We start from the raw sequence: 16,888 nt of genomic DNA on the forward strand, positions 1-16,888 counted from the left end.
GAGCTGAGAGAATTCCTCAAACTGGGGTGCGGTTTTAACTTCCATCACTTTCTTTTGGTGGTTTAATCACCTTTTGAGCATCTCTGGTGGACTGAGTTTTAGCCAGTCCCTGAAAGTGTGAGTGGTGATGTTCTGCTCCAGTGAAACAGAGTGATGGTGCTTCGGCCCAGAAGGCTGCCCTGGTGAGCAGGGAAATGCCTACCTTTCCCCATCCCTTCTACCCATCCTCAGGTCCTGCCCACCACTGGTGCTTCCCCTGTGAGTCTTGGGAGGACCAGAAATAAGAAGCAGCAGTTGTTCTATCTTTTGTCTTGAGCACTGCCACAACCGATGCTCAGCCACTATTAAGTAAGTAAGACGCGGTGGCTTCAGTTGTGTCACATGCGGGCAGCATTCTTCTGGGTCTCTTGTGGCAGCCGGGACATAGTGAGGATTTCCTTAGTAACTGTGCACAAGGCATTAGAGGGTTTTATTCCCAGTCTGCAATTTGTTGAGAACAAACAAGGGTTACCTAGCTACTAGGATAAGCCTTAGGGGACACGGCTTTCCCCTACAAGGTTTCTGTCTTTCATTGCTGTGTGAGGGAGGGGGTTGGGGTCATTTCCTAGTTTTCTGCTTCCACACTCTTGGCTTCAGGACTGAGAGTGTGTCTTGAAGCTCATACAAGGGGTGCCTGTGCCTCCTCAGACCCAGAGGGGTAATTCCAGGAGCAGCAAAGGGAAGAGAAGTCTCTGAGAGAGCAACAGGAGATGGGGGGTCCTGGGGCTGTTGGAGGAGAGCAGGGGCTCTAGGGGAGCTCTAGGGCAGAGCAGCAATTCCAGTGGAGCTGATTCATAAAACACAGCGTGCTTGGAGGCAAAGCGGTGCAAGGGAGTCTGAAGGATGGCACAGTGAGGGGCAGATCTCATTCTTCCTCTTCCTTTCTCTGTGTATGTCTCTCCAATTTTCCTACTTTTTTCCTTTTTTTTCCCTTCCCCCCCGCCTTTTTTTTTTTTTTGCACGTTTTCTGTATTCCCCACCTTTCTCAGACTGCCCAGAATGGCAACGGCCGTTCCCCATCTCCCCTGCACATGAGCCCAGTCCTGGAGTGGGCCCCATCCCATCCCCATGCCATCCCCATCCCCATCCCCATCCCCATCCCCATCCAATCCCATCCCATCCCCATCCCCATCCCTATCCCATCCCATCCCCATCCCATCCCATCCCCATCCCTATCCCATCCCATCCCATCCCATCCTATCCCATCCCCATTCCCATCCCATCCCCATCCCCATCCCCATCCCATCCCTATCCCCATCCCCATCCCCATCCCCATTCCCATCCCATCCCACCCCATCCCCATCCCCATCCCTATCCCATCCCAACCCCATTCCCATTCCCTCGGGGAGTGCCGCCCCCCCAGCGCCGGCGCGGGCAGCAGGGTGATGTCATCACTGTTGCTGACAGCCGATTGGCTGCCTGCCAGCCTGCCATCTGCCCGCGCCCGGCGGGGGCTCCGGTGCCCCCCCGGCGCTGTGCGCCCCCTCCCGCCCCCCCGTTCCTCCCGGCCGCCGCTGCCCGTCCCCCCGCTCCCCGCGCTCGGCCCCGGCAGCCGCCCGGGGCCGGGGGTCCGGAGCGCGACAGCCCGGGGGAGCACCGGGGGGAGGCGGGAGTCCGTCCCGGCACGTCGTTTAGGCAAAACAGGGGTGGGGGCTCTGCGGGGTCCATGTGGGAAAAGAGCGAGAGGAGGGGAGCAAAGAAAGGGCTGGGGTTGGAAAGAGGCGGCGGCCGAGCGGGGAAACAAGGGTAGAATTATCGGCGTGCGAAGGGGCCGCGGGACCGCGTAGGAAGGCAACGCGAAACGGACGCGAATGTGTAACGTAGACACAATAATCCGTCCCTGGTTCTAGGCCATCCTGGGGGAATGGGAGGAGCGGGCTCCCTTCGGAGGATAATAAACTCTGGAATGAGGGTGTGGGCTGCTGCTCCTCGCTCCCCCCCTCATTCCAGATGCATGATGACACCCCGTCCCACCATCTCGCTGGCGTCTCTTTTTTTTTTTCTTTCTTTCTTTCTTTCTTTCTTTCTTTTTTTTTTTTCCCCCAAAATCATATTTTGAAGACAACCAAAAGTAGAACGTGTTCTGGGTGTGGCTGCATGTGATTTATCCAATAGCCAAAGTGGGGGGGGACCGCTGAAGGGGAAAGACAGAGCGTCTGCTGCTGAAGGGAGCGGAGACCGAGGGCTGCAGTAAGTGATGGGGACCCTATCTCTTCTCTCACAGCTTCTCAAGATAATTTAAAAGTAGAAGACAGTAGAGGGAGATAAGAAGGAGAAACTTTCATTTGCGCGCTCGGTGTATGTGTGGAGGGGGGCTTAGCCGCCTGGATAAGAAAGGAGATGGAGACAGGAGCGAGGAGGTGGAAAGAGAAAGAAAGCAGATGGAGTTATACATTCAGTCCAAAATGTTTCAGAAACACCTGGAAAACTGGCCAGATGAGGAGGGAGACAGGTGGGAGGGAGGCTGGGAAAACCAAATGGTCTTGAGAGGGAAATGGAGGCAGCAAGTGAAGAGTTTCCATGCTATAGGGGAGGGTATCCCTGTTCCTGCCTTGGCTTTCCTCTGAATCTTCTCTCCTCCACTCCACAGGGATGAAGACCTCTGGAGCCTGTATACTGTTGTGTCTCTTAGCACTCTTCTTGTCCCCAGCTGGTGAGTCCTTGTGCCAGGGGGAGGATTTCTTCTCCACCCCGGCCCCACAGAGTTTCCTACGCAGACTAACATGCAATGACCTAAGGAGAAAGACAGGGACATGTAGATGGACGGTGAAGGGGGAAAGACCGAACAGGAAAGGCAAGGTGAATATAGGATTATAAGGAAAAATTCAGGAACTTGGGACTGGTTCCCATACATTTCCCCTCTCCAGTAAGTACTGGGAGTCGCAGGAGACAGAGGTCCACAGTCACAGGGTTATTTGGGTAAGCAAAACAGGTCGGGTTGAGAAAGAGGGTTAGCTGTGCTTTGTGCCTACTGTAGACTGCTGTACCACTTGGGTTTGCATGATCTGCAGAGCATTTCCCAGCGCTCCACAAAACTTGTTCTGTCATAGCTGTGAAATATTTGCTTACTAGCAATGGTTACTAGCAACCGCTCATTAGCGGTTCCTGCTGGAATGGCCGGCCCCATTTTAGGCCACTCGATTACCAGGAGGTTTTGCAGTTTTTTGTACAGCTGTTTTGAGAAACCTAACTTCCATAGTTCATACCACTCTCTGCTTTTGTTCCTCTTGTTGTTGTTCTGTTTTGTTACTCCACTTCTTTTTTTGCTTTGGGTTACTTTGGCAAAAAATTCGGGTGGGATCAAATTTGTTAAAAAAAAAACAAAAAAAACCCCCAAAAACCCCAAACCAAGAGGGTGGCATCAGACTTTATAGTCGGAAGATTCAGGACAGAAAGCAAAAGATGATTAATTCCAGTGAATGGAAAAAGCTTCGCCCAGGGAAGACCGTACGTAGGAGACAGATGACTGCACCTATCCCATTCAAATTAGGTCATCCTCATCAGCTCTCCTCGGTCCTCCCCTCATGCTGAAGCCTGATTCTGCTCCCAGGAGAACTTTTCCTGCAAAGGTGTCATATTTGTGACTGTGAACCAGGAAAGTAAGGCATCCAGGAGATGAGCTTGTAGGTGGCCCGCAAAGTTAGATGCAGAAAAAAAAGGCTGTGGCTTTTATGATGTGTGAAGGAGGCCTGAAAGGAAGGTTTCTTACTTTTGTGTATTTTATTTTAGGATTTCTGTTGGTTTTGTTTGTTTTAACTTGGAAAAATACAGGAACCACGAGCTGGTCTGTCATTGCCTCTTTTGTTTTTCGGTGAGCTACAGGTTTGGTGAATTAGGGTTGCATTTTCTCAGACCTCAAGGATGAATTTATTGCAACTTGGGCAATAAAGTCTAGGCATTTATAAGGCATATGAACTGGGTACCTGAGCAAATATAAATTGACGTGTTTGAAAATCTGATAACAAAGCCACGTCTTTTGTCTCCTCTCCTCATATACAGAAGTTTCACTTCATTTGTGTCCTGTTGTTTTAGAATTGGACCAGTTTTCTAGTTATCTCCTTGGAAGGAAAAAAAGAAAGCTAGTAAGAGCTGACTTTTCAATGTTACAAAAAAAGGGGGGAGCCTCACCCCTTTTCTTGTATGACTCCTGTTTCAAATCCAGCACTGCTGGCATCTGCAGTGGTTTCAGAATTTGTGTCCTTCCATTTGTATCAGAAACAAATGAGAAAGTGTTCGATATAATCTTTTTCTTCTAGTTAAGAGATTAGCCAGAACAGGGAAAGTTTTGGGCTGCACTACGTCGTGCACTTAAGTTATTATACATGTCTGGCTGTCCCTGGGTCAGTCGCCAGCAGCTGAGCCCTTGCTGGCAGCTGGGTGGGGAAGGGAATAGCAGGGTCCAGCGACTCCCATAATGCTGCAGAGCAGGATTACATTGGGTTCCCAAGAGTCCCTCTGCAGCCTGCAAGTAACTGCTCTTGGAATGGGGAAGAGCTAAGACAAAAGCTGCAGACCTGATGGGTTTTACCCATGCAGCGCACTTCCATTAAGAACAGAAAGCTAAAAGCTGAGTTCATCAGACGTAGCAGGGTGTACTGGTTTTTGGGCTGGTCCTGCACACATCCCTGCAGTGCCCCAGATCACTGGGTTTTTCCTGCCAACTCCTTCCTTCATCCCACCCCAGTTATGCAGACATTTCCCTCCTCTGTGGCTAGCAGGAAATATTTTCCTATTTTTGGCTGCTGTAGGAAGCAGCTCTCTCACCCTTTATATTTGGACAGACAAACAGTCTAGCTCAGTTTCAGTTTCTCGTCTTCCACACAGCATGCACAGCCAAGCCTTCGTCGTTCTCCCTCTCCAGAGCACCCAGGGGCTGCGAGGGGAAAGATCATCTGCTTTGTGCTCCATACCCAGGCAGGATGATGGACCAGATAATTATTTGCCTAAGGAGTTACAGGACCTGCAGTCTGTTTCTTACTGTGCCAATGACTCAATCTGTGACCCCAAGCAAATAGTTTCCATGACTCAGCTTTGTCTTTTATAAAATGGAGATAGGGATTTTGACCAACCTCCCAAGCAGGGACGCAATGTGCAATTTGTTTTCAAAATGCATCAAATGGGGTGCCAGAAATGCAAAGTCCCGTAGCAGATCTGGAGGTATTTACTGTCTTGTCCCTGTGCCTAGCCTTTGACCCTGGTGAAGCAGCAGGGACAGGATCAGGACCCACTGTATCCACAAGTCTTTGAAGAACAAACCCAGCCCGAGTGGAGGCTGAGGCAGAGGGGAGATATTTTCTCTCTTCAGCAGAGGGCAGTGGTGTCTCTTGGACATCATCTCAAAAAAACATTTCACAAAGCCTGCAAACTATAGAAATCCTTCTCTCTGTCCTTTCTTCACTCCCCTCTCTTCTTTTGCAGACTGGTTTCCATGGATGGTCAATGGGCAAGAACTGGAAAGTGCAACTGGTAAGTATTACAGGCATGTTATGTGCTAAAGACTGCTCATGTGACACAGTTGTCCTTTGTACTTAGAGCCTGATTAATTGTAAATGACCTTCTTCATTTCCTTGCCTCTGACATTATGAGCTTGCCTTGCAGTGAAGATTAAACAAGCCCTCCAAGACAACCTGCTAAGTGTTGTGTGTTCTTTACAAATAATTCCCTGGTGTTCCATTCCTGAATACTTAGCTGAAGCGCATGAAGTTATATTCTCAGTCAAGTGTTGTGGGAGATCCAGGAGACCTGATAACTCTTCAGCCGTGAGATGCTCAGGGAACTTTTTACCACTGCTCAGGAAAATCCCAAGAAAAAGGGTGCACAGGTGGCATGGTGCTGTAGCAGTGAGGCCATTGAGAAAGGATATTGACTGGTCTTCATCCTGGCGATGTTGTTGGGGGTGAATTGCTTTATCCCTCTGGACCTTTTTCCATTTCTGTGACGTGATAAGATAAAATGAACGTATGCTTGCATCATGCTTCAGCACCCAGCAGAACCACAAGGGTCTGCCTTTTCTTCAGACTGAAGCCCCTGCTATGATCCTGCCATGTGCATTACCTGGGGTTTCCTGGAAAACTATTCAGAAGCCGTTCCAAAATGTGTCCGCCAAGCTTCCCTTTCCTTCACACTTTATCTCTCCATCGCACCTACCCCAGCTTTACCATCGGTTGCTTTTCAAAGAAACTCATCTGCTGATGAATTTCCGCAGTCAGGCCTCCTAGGTTCTGGAGTTGCTTCCCTCCTTCTCTGCAGTGGGTGCCTCAGCTTTCTGTCCTACTGCTGCAGGAACTATCAGCGTCCTTGTTTCAGATGTCTGTCTTTCCCATCAAGATGCCCATAGTGGCCATATCTGAGAAGTCAGAATATGAATCCAGAGTTCAGTAAGGGTTGGTGCAGTGTGTGCACTAAGAAATCCAGTCCTGGGCCAGACACTGAAAAAGGGGATGGATACGGGTGGGATGGGGGTACTGTGTTTGTTCTGTATTTGCTGGATTGGACTCCTGAGCCTACCATGGTGGCCAAGGTAAGAGCCTACCATGGTGGCCAAGGTAATTCAAGCTTGCTATGGCTAGCTATGCAGGAGACCACAAAGCAAAGACAAGCTCTCTCAAGGACATTATCTCTTTTCCAGGTGAAGTTAGCACCGACTCTCTTATCAGCACCTCTGGTAAGCTCCTATCTTTTGGCATCTTCAGGCTTCTTTTCCCCTTTTCCCCTTTACTCCTACCTACATAGCCCTAGAAATTATCCATTATGCGCAGAAACTCCTCTTCCCCACTTTTGACATTTAGCAGTGCCCTTCCAGGGTTTATCTGGGAGTCCTTTCTGTGGTCTGTGCCAGGAGATGAACTTAGGGTGGCTTAATGGCCTGTTCTCCAAGGAAATGCCCATCTCACCTGGTGTACCAGGGCTCTCTGAAGTTGTTTGCGCTGCAGGAAGCCATGAAATCTGAAGCTCATGCAAGCCTGGGCCTGCAGTAAGGAAGAGACTAAATGGCAAGGGAAAGAAATTGGCCAAGTTCACCAGTTAGCGAGGCAGCACTGGGACACAGGCTGTGTGCGTGTCTGCTGACAGCTAGCGGCTGTGCTTGGGTGCTCAGGTGACAGAGGTGGCAAAAGAGCCAAAAGCAAACTCTGAGCAGTGGTGGGATGGGGAGGTGGAAATATTGTTCTTTTAGTACTTCCCTGCTGTGCCCACAGCTCTGTCACTGGGCGGCAGCAAAATGTATGCGAAATACAGAGTAGATGAAGGACACTTGAAGATGATCACTTGTAGCATGCAGTGTGCCTCCTTAGAGAGCCAGGCCTTGCTGTGGAGATAGTCCCAGGGGTAGGACACAGACCTGATGGGAGTGTAGGCATTTACAAGACAGGCTAATCCTGCTGGACTCACAATGGGGAACGGAGGAGGGGGCCAGAGGCTCAAGAAGAAGCCTGCCCACTTTTTCCATATGAGTCCTGTTTCGAATATGGCACCTCTGGCCTCAGCGATGATGTCTCTCTCTGCTGGGGCAGTCTCTCAAACACATCCCTCTGAGGTGAGGGGGGACAAGGCAGGGCAGGGAGAAGGAGAACACATCTGGTCGATGATACAGTTCAACAGACAAAGGAAAAGCAGCAGCGCTTGGTGGTTGCCAGGAAGTATGCTGTGTGTGTAGGAGAGCTCATCTGAGGCGTGTCCCATTCTCCAGGACAGCAGTTCCATGGTCTCTGCCTTGTGACTCTGCTCATCATCTGGCTAGAGTACTGTGGGTCAAGTTGACCAGCTGTCATGGGACAACACTGGAGGATAAAAGTGGAAGCAACAATATTGTATATGCAAGGTGTATGATCTTCCTTGTGGGGATGGGAGGTGAAAGCAACCTGTGTCAGTCTCATGTTCAGTGCCTGAGGCCTGACAATCTGTAGGAGGTTAGACAGGACTTGGTGTCCAGACCAAACTGGCAGTGGCTAACCTACATCTCAACCTGGAAAGACGAAATGTGAAGCCTTTACAGCACTTTGGCTTCAAAATGTTTATTGTTGAGGGATCAAGAAGGAACTCTTCACAAAGGATGTGCCGAGGGACCCTCTACAGCGTCCCATCAGCTCTAGGACACCCAAAATATTTGCAGGGAAAACCTGCTGTTACTCTGACGAGTCAGATAACAACACGATCAGCGTTGTCTATGAGCCATATGTGGCATGGCTACTGGTCAGGAGTGGTGAGCCATCAGCAGAACTGTGGGAGGGAGAAAGAGGCTGAAAACTCAAATTAAGATCTTTCAGAACACCTTCTCTTTTTCCAGCTGCAGCTGTCACACCACCTGTGCTGCTTAGTCCTGGTGAGTTTATTCTCAGTTCACAGCCAAATGTTGCGGGCCCCTCTTCTGTCTCCTTGCCCAGTCCCTTGCACACACAGAATCCTGCCTTCCCTGGCTGCCCCTAGCCACAGCCTCGATGCCCGAGAGACTCCTTCTCTCTGCACCCAAGTGTTTGGTCTGTGCTTCTGGCTGACACTATGGCACGTGATCAGGAAAGTGTAAGTCCTCTATAACAGTTGATGAAAACTTGTGCCTGGCAGTCAGTCCTCCGAGTTTCTTTCCAGTTGGTCACTGGGTAAATAATAAAATGTACTGGTTTGCTGTGGTACAGGCGGGTTGCTTTATCAGAGGGAATAACAAGCCAATGTCCTTTTGACGCCTTGTCATGGACATTCATGAACCGGTGGTCTGAGGATGCTGTTTCTTAGGAAGTTGCTTAGGAGGAGGCAGTCACAGGCTCCTTCGCTTCTTGTCTAGATGGACAGCATTTACAGCAGCTAACTATGTTTACCTGACCTTTTAAACATCAAGATTTCTTGAAAGTCGAGATGCCCTTACAGTGTAATTTTGAACAGTAATGGTAATGCTTTATGGTAAAGCTTGGAAAGATTTTATTATTGTTGACTGCGTAGATTCATATTGGACTTGAACCTTCTCTTACAGTTTCAGGTCAGTAACAGTGATATCTTTTTCCACATTAGAAGTTACAACAGAGGGCTCTTGAAAGAGCTTTCCAGTCATTTGTTTTGAGTAAGCTGGTTTCTAGGAAGGAATCATGGTAAATCACGCTAACTTTGCTACCCTCTGTCTTCCAGTTCAGTCTGACAGTGAAACTACTACGGCTTCATCAGGTACGTTTGAGTTTGCTGCCTGCACCCCCTCCAAGATGCACTTTCATCCACCCTGTTACCTCTCCAGGCAGGTGCTGGCCAAGAACTGAGCTTTGTCTCCTGGAAAATTCCCTTCACCCTGTTCCTTGAGTTAGAAGTACTGGAGAATGACCGTAGTGGAGGATGAAGTCTTCCCCTGGGTGGCAAACCCAGAAGGGGAGGAACTGGCAGATCACCAGACCAGACAGGATGGGTCAATATTCTGTCATTTCCAGTGGCCAAGACCTGGCATTTCAGAAGGAAACACACTATATTTAGCTATGGGGTTCATTGTTCAGAAAATGAAGGAACCAGGTTTGTGTCCTGAATTATGAGATTGCTGATCTATTAGAAACACGTGTCTTAAACATGCGACTACAATTTACGTTTTGTTTACCTGTCTCTGTCCCCTTGACAGTATGTGCCTTCTGTGTTGAGGATTCCCAGTGGGCTTGTTTTGTACTTCACTCAACTTTCCCTTACTTTTGTCTTAAGAAGCAAGGGGACTGGAAATGTCTGCCTTATTTTCCTCTTCTCTAAACCATCCCCATCTCTCATCTCTCACAAAAATCGGAAAATAGAGGCTAGGGTCCTTCCCTAAAAGCCTGGAGGACAGTACTTAGTGATGAAGTTATATGTGTGCCGGAATAAATGCACCTGCCAATGATGCTGGATTGCACCTCTGTGTGTGTGTGTGTGTGTGTCTGTGTTCCCAGATTGTCGTGAAGAAAAGTTCCCTTGCACACGCCTGTACTCTGTTCACAAACCAGTGAAGCAGTGTATCAGCTACCTCTGTGTTACAAGGTAAGAAACCAGCAGTCCCCAAGAAAAGCCCTAAAAACTCTCCAGAAATGGCATGTCCAGTTCAACAGTTGTTTCCTTTGAAGACTAGAGGTTCCCCTATGATGAATCCCATCCTCACAGCGTCCTCTTAGGGTGATTAATTAAAAGAACGCAGTAACTATTACCTGTGCAGCACTAAGGAGCTGTATTGCGCCCCATATTGTAAGCCATATTTAAACTATTTGGCTATTAATGAAGTCGCAATAAAGATTACTTTCCTATTGACAACAGCCTTGTTCTAGACTAACCAATCCTAAAAATTGAGGATTTGCCTCCTCATCAATGAATATACATGTTTATTGCCTGTGTCCCTTTTTTGTTTCTTTGGATCCCTGTGACTTTCTCTGCTGTCCTTGACGTGCTCTTGGTGATCCCTCAGTGTCCGTCGCATGTACATAATAAACAAGGAGGTGTGCTCTCGCATTGTCTGCAAGGAGAATGAGGTCATGCAAGGTGAGTGATAGCACAGCCTAGCCTAGAAGAATAGCGGCGGCCATCTAGTAGAGTCTCCAATCTAATTACCCAGCCCTGATCCATATGTAGTACTTTCCCTGGACTTGGCCTGAGGGAGCTGTAATGTGATGCAGCCTTGCATCCAGTATGCGTGCCATGAAAAGCACTGGGAAGTAGATATCATAGTAGCAAGAAGTATGAGAGCTCTGCCTTCCTCGATCTTGATCATGCTCTACTAGCTCCAGACACACCCTTACTCAAAGTAGCATTCCTTTGAGGTTAAAGAGTGACTCTCAGTATTTCAATTTGTGAACAGAAACAGGATCTAGTCTAGATTTCTTATGCGGTCTGTGTTGCAGCAAAATATGAGTGATTTTAATATGTATTGTGCATGAATAAAGCCAGAAGGAAATGAATAAAAGCCTAAGGACTTGTTCACTTGCTTCATGAATATGAGGATTCAGCAGTTCCAACAGTTTCTGTAAATGCAGTGAAGGATGTACCTCTAACTGTTCTGGTGGTGAGGAACTTGAAGGAAGCTTTGATTATCTGTCAACACGTGTGTGTCTGCTGTGTCTTCAGATGAGATCTGTCGTCAGCTGGCTGGCCTTCCTTCTCGACGTCTCCGCCGATCTGGGCAACCCCTGCATCTCCCTTGCAGAGAACTTCTGGACCAGCATCGCAAAAGGCCTGATGCTCTGTGAGCTACCAACAGCAGGAGAGAAAAAGGAAGGGAGAGAAGAGAAATCATCATCCACTACCTACAACCCAAGACAAGTCCTTCTTGCTTGTGATTTCCCCACCGTTTCCTTGTTTCTCTACCTTCCCCCACATCCTCTTCTTCAGGTGCTGCAGTACACAGAGTCCCCACTCTGCTAGACTGTCATGGTGGCTGTTGTCATCTTCAGATTTAGAAGATGAGGATGTGGGATGCTCCCCTCTTTTCTCTCAAACTCTGTTTGGCAGGCCACGAACTGCTCATTTCCCAGAGGTCCTTATAAATGCACTGCATCTTCTCTTGTGTTGCCCCTGCAGAGAAACATGCACGGGGACAGGATGTAGTCCTCTTCAATGGTACAGATGGCCTGAGCTGCATTTCATGGAGGAGTGCAAACCTTTGTGCGCCCTAGGACTCCTGGTCTAGGTTTCTTGCATGGCATCAGTATGAGCTCAGATATGGTTCGTCAGCCTGAGCCTCTCTAGTCCTCCTGAGCCACTGAGTTTGCTGTGTGATAGCACAGCCTTCTCCTGTGTCTGCTGGCCTCAGAGAAGCGACAGAACTGGGACATGAGCTGTCCTCAACCCAAGGCAAACCTCATTGTCCCTGTATGGCAGCAGATCATTTATAACTGCCTCTGGGAAGTTCTTTGTCTCAAGCCCATTGCCTCCCTCACACACAACTGCTACTGAAAGGAAGAATTCTGGATTTAATATGGCATTATATTTTTCTCAAGAAGATGATGTTGGAACAGAGTTCTGCCTCTTCCTCTCCCCTCCTCTCCTGTCTTCTGTTCTGTCCCTCCCTTCCTATTGAAGAAATCTCTTGATGCCCATTCCAGGCAGGTTCCAGGGAGCAGGAAGTATGGCTGCCTTCAGTCCTGAGCCCAAGAGAGACCACGAAGAACATGTGTGTCCTTGCAGAACTGGGAACTTGCAATGAATTAGCTTGTCCCGGTGACTTGTCTTGGTCTGGCTACCTCCAAACTCTCCGGTTGGCTGAGCCTGCTTTCAATATCTCCACTTGACTTCCTACCTCCTGACCTGGGTGCTCCTGCACAAAGCAGAAAGGAGTCACAAATTGGAATGGGATGTGGGAGAAGGATCATTGGGATCCCTGGGTTTTCCTGCAGGTTCTCTGGCTGTGCTGACCTGCACAGAGCCAGGTGCTGGTGGGGAGGTAGAAATATCTGCAAGTATAAGCACAGAGGCAGGCCAGCCTGGGGAAAAGAATTCACTCTGGTAGCACTGTATGTCTGCAGTTTGCTCAAGAACTTTGTTTTCCAGATATAGGGAAAACATTTCCAGGTATATGGGAAGTTATCACTGTGAGACTGGGTAGGGTAAGTGGGGAAGAGCTGTCTGAAGTGCGTTAATCACTCTATGTGACTTTTAGCGGCATGATTTGTGGGGCACCCGAGCTGAGCAGCTTAGCTCACTGCAGCGGATGAGAAAGACCCTGTCTCTAGGATGTCTAAGTGTTGTTCCCGACTAACAGAAAGCCAGTTTGCTAGAGTAGACGTTCACCCCCCTCACATAATATACTCTGCTGCTGAACTGAATACCGTTCAGCCTTGCAGGAGCACTGGTGTGCTGCACACAGCCAAGGTCACACAATACAGGGGACAGTTTGCTGCACAGAGGCAGACGTCTCCGAAAAAAAAGAGCAAAACAATTAATGTAAGAATGTCTCCCCAAGACCTGGATTTCTGTTGCATGCAGCAAGAAGCTGGTTACATCCTCTGGGTAGGGGAAGACACCCCTGTGCAGATACAGATTTGTTCTAGGTAAGGTCAAAATTGGGCATAGATGGGCTAACTCTCTCTGTGTTAATCCGGTATACAAAAGAAAGGATTCCAAGCTATGCAGTGACTGGAATTTCATCCTATACATAGGGGTATGACACCCCTACACAGAGGATGATGTTCCTCTTGAGTACTTGATGCTCGTGAGACTAGGGATGGAGGAGGAATTTCTCTGTAGTGAGAGCATGCACGTTTCTGTAGAGAGGAGGGCACTGAGAGCTTGATCTCAAAGACATTCAAGCTACTGTCAGCCACTGACTTCTATGGTGGGACGCCTGTGGAATTTGCCTGTGTGGAGGAAGGTAGGATGGAGATGAGATGTTAGAGGGAGCTCTTGGAAATTGGACTAAGCCAAGTCTTCACCCTGTATTTAGAGTTGAATGTAAGCTGATATAGATATAGATATATAACTGTATAACATAGCTACTGTACAGTATATAGAAATTTAACGTTCGTGCAGTTTGGGGAATGGTTAGAAACCTTTCTGTTGCTTGCTTTCAGCAGGGACAGGAAGAGGTGCTCCTCTCCAGGAGAACACTGTTTTAATGCTAGAGTTCATATAATGCACACAAAAATATTAAAAGAAAATTTATTGCCTGTTATTCTTGGCAACTCATGTGTTTGGGTTTATTTGTCTCTAGTTGTATTTCCTCTAGATTGGTCGGCAGACTTCGCTCCAGCCCAAATCTGGTATTTTGGACGTCTTTACTGCCTGATAGCCCACTCCTCCACTGACACCCTCCCTTCCTGAGATGTCATTATATTTTCTAGAGATACAGAAAATCATCTCCAGCATTTTTTTTCCATGGATGGTTGTGCTAGATTTTCCTCACAGTTGATAGCTGCTGAGCACAGGGTTAACTCCTCCCAGCCCATGGGATTTGTGCTGAGAACACATCTTTTCACTGTGCATGTGCCGTGACTTGCTGGTGGAGAATGACCATCTCCACGTAAAACGGTAAGGTGGCTGAAGTGAAAGAAGAGCTGTGACACATCATCTCATAAGCAAAGGAGAAATTGTTCTCTAGAGCCATTTAACTCCGTAAAGGGGAATAACTGAAAGACTACATTAAAAATTACATTTCTAGGTCAAAAGGATTAGGAAAATTTTTCTTTCGTTGAATTTCTGACTTTCGTAAAGATTCATCAGGCACTAACTGTACATATTTTGGTCGAAAAGATGGAGCACTCAGAGCACGGGGGACTTCAGGCAGTGTCTTCATGTGCAAGCAGCCAAGCCTGCATTTAGATGGTATTTCTAGAACAAAAGTGGCTGCGGCCCAAATTACCCATTAAGCTGCCTCTAACAGTGTCCCATAGTTCTTCAGGACTGAACCACACAATGCAGGTTATTGCACAACACTATCCCCTAGAATCAATACTCCTTCCTGGCTAATGCTGTGCCGTCCCTATCTCAGACTGTTACAAACAGCCTCAGCCCGAGTGACTGTAGGTGCTGCTCCCATCTACACGGACCTGCACTGACTCGTGTGTTCTTGGCCGTTGCAGTGTCCTGTTGACATGTTCCACCAGCTGTGCGGGCAGAGTACAACACGTGCCATTGACTTTTTAAACTCAGTTTATTCTTCCCTTTCCTTACACTACTGGGGTCCACAGAGAGGTTTCCCCGTCTTCATTAGGACTTACCCCATACACAGATTTATCTCCCCTGCCATTCCAACCTGAATTGTCATGGTGCTGCGTCACCAGTCTCCAGACGTTGCCTGTTCTCACCTTGCTTATGTTGCCTTCTCTTGTAAGCTGGGGAAATGGTTTTAAATATAGCTCCAGCTAAGTCTGGTTTCTCATGAAATTGGACTAGCCACAAAGAAAGCAGCCAGAGTCCCACTTTAGAAGCATGATCTAGAGTTGGTGGCTGATTTTCATAAACTCTCGTGACTTGAAACAGGAGTTAGGTGTCCTGCAGTCACTTCCCACACAGTGGTTATTCTTGCTCATTTTCCTGTCACAGCTCCTGAGTACCGACCAGCGTTGCCAGTTTGAAGGCTGCTATTTCAAGGCCGGTGCTCTTGTGCCTGGTCCCCAGTTTGAAGTGGTACCTCACTTCGCTGGGTGTAGGGAGCTGGAGGAGCTGGAGCTCCCCTCAAGGGAAACTGGCCACATGGAGGGCTTTCTGCTGCACCTGGAAGGCAAGGGTTGCTCCACCTTCCCATCCCTCCTTCTCCTCTTTGTTCTCTGCCTCTGTTTTCCTTATTTCTTCTCTTTCATGTGTTCATCTGGGAGCAAGAAACACAGTGAGGAGGACAGTGACGTGGGGTGGCAGGAAGGGTGCTCAATGAGGTGACACACGGTGTCGCCAAGTGGGGCTGGGGGCAGTGCTTGGCCCATGCCAGTGCTCCTTTTTCTCTTGCCCTCCCGTTCTCATGCGCTGTGTCTCCCTCAGCTGCCAAGCTTGGGATTTTCTGCAGGAAAGGACATGTCAGTCAGGGCAAGGAGGGGAGAATGGCACCTCAGGTCAACTTGTGCACTGTGGGATCAGCAACTGCATGCCTTGAGGTGGCAGCCCCTGCTTGCAGAAACAAGGTGGGGAGGAAGGCGACTGCTGTGGGAAATCACAGGGAGGCTGTTGGGAGCAGCTGCCATGTCGTCTGTAAGCTCTGTGTCACCTGGATCATGTCCACAAGACCCTGCAGCATGAACAAAACGTGTTGTCGTCAGGCCTCTCAGCTCAGAGGGATCCCTCAAGAGCATCCCGCTGGCTGGGGTGTGGGCTTCTCCTTCGCAGAAGGGAGTGGTGCTTGCAACCCATCCAAAAAGAGCACCTTTATTACATAAAGAATAGCTGGGTCGAAACCAAAAGGGATTTTAGTTTAATTTTTTTTTTTAAATTAAAAAGAAGATTTTAAAGGCGAATGATCCCGTAACTTTCACTCCTGGCACCACATGGTCTGACGTTGTTTGACAGGGTACATTTGTCCAGTTGTGAGCAGCCCCTCAACTGGGGCACAGGAGATCTGAGTTCCATTTCTGGGTCTCCTCTTCACCTCCTGCTCGCGGATCTTCAGCATATTGCTTCGTTTCTCTCTGTTCTCTGCCATCTTTAGCCCTTGTAACAGAGCAAGCTGGAATAAACTCCCACAAAAGAGAGAGCTGGATTTTAGTCCATTTAGAAAAAAAAAAAACTATTAAAAAGTCTGTGTGAAATATCATGAACTAATTTGATTGTCTGTTTTTGCTATTAATGTAAATGTTTTTTTCAAATAAAAACACTTTCAATAATATAAATAGTATCAGTTAAAATACAAGCTGCATGTACTTGTTGCTACTATGTTGACATATACAAAAAGACTGAAGTGGTGAAAGCAAAGCAAAGCTTCATTTCATGAATAAATTATCTTTCAGAATGCTGGTTTGGACATTTTACTAAGATTGCAGTTTCCATACAAATAAAGCTTCTCACCAATGAGACGCTGACAAAAGGATGTAATAAATAAATATATGTAATTAAGTATGTCTAAGTAATCAGAAATGTGAGAACTCACCTGCTTAAATACGAGAATAAATGTACAGGAAGCTGTGCATTTTTTTAAATAAATGTCCTCCTTGAGATAGTATACCTCCCCAGTTAAGATCATAAATAAAATGACATGGAAAGTTAGCAAGCAGAGCTAAATTCAAAGCTAATTACATTGCTCAGGGCCTCGTCCAGCTGAGTTTTGAAAAAGTCAGCAGGGATGGCGAATCCATGGCCTCTCTGGTCACCTGTGCCAGTGCTGCACCACGCTTAAGATGTAGGATATTTTCCTGATGTCAGATCAGAAATGCCCTTCTTGCAGCTTTCATCTGTTGCCTCTATTCTTTTTGCTGCACACCTCTGAGCAGACTCTGGCTCCATCTCCCCT

General features: G+C 47.9%; 1 protein-coding gene across 2 annotated transcripts; it reads left to right on the forward strand.

Annotated features, from left to right (window-relative positions):
• Positions 1-1,766: 1,766 nt before the first annotated feature.
• On the forward strand, positions 1,767-13,770 carry MFAP5 (microfibril associated protein 5). 2 transcript variants are annotated; one of them, XM_063356702.1, is made up of 9 exons: positions 1,772-2,229; positions 2,630-2,692; positions 5,458-5,505; positions 6,668-6,703; positions 8,324-8,359; positions 9,154-9,189; positions 9,924-10,011; positions 10,430-10,503; positions 11,086-13,769. In XM_063356702.1, the coding sequence occupies exons 2-9, from the start codon at positions 2,632-2,634 to the stop codon at positions 11,205-11,207; spliced, it is 501 nt and encodes a 166-aa protein (XP_063212772.1). In that variant the 5' UTR covers positions 1,772-2,229; positions 2,630-2,631; the 3' UTR covers positions 11,208-13,769. The 2 variants fall into 2 exon arrangements, with proteins under 2 accessions (XP_063212781.1, XP_063212772.1); XM_063356711.1 differs by lacking the exon at positions 8,324-8,359 and having other exon boundaries at positions 1,767-2,229; positions 11,086-13,770.
• Positions 13,771-16,888: the final 3,118 nt, after the last annotated feature.

This window comes from Chroicocephalus ridibundus, chromosome 1 (genome assembly GCF_963924245.1).
Source record: "Chroicocephalus ridibundus chromosome 1, bChrRid1.1, whole genome shotgun sequence".
Classification (NCBI taxonomy): domain Eukaryota; kingdom Metazoa; phylum Chordata; class Aves; order Charadriiformes; family Laridae; genus Chroicocephalus; species Chroicocephalus ridibundus.

What these genes read in the sequence shown, in the direction of transcription:
- MFAP5 (XM_063356702.1), top strand. Translation starts at nt 2,632, where the DNA reads ATGAAGACCTCTGGAGCCTGTATACTGTTGTGTCTCTTAGCACTCTTC. An exon ending in CTCTCTTATCAGCACCTCTG is followed by an intron (nt 6,704 to 8,323) that starts GTAAGCTCCTAT and finishes CTCTTTTTCCAG; the next exon opens with CTGCAGCTGTCACACCACCT. An exon ending in AGCTACCTCTGTGTTACAAG is followed by an intron (nt 10,012 to 10,429) that starts GTAAGAAACCAG and finishes GTGATCCCTCAG; the next exon opens with TGTCCGTCGCATGTACATAA.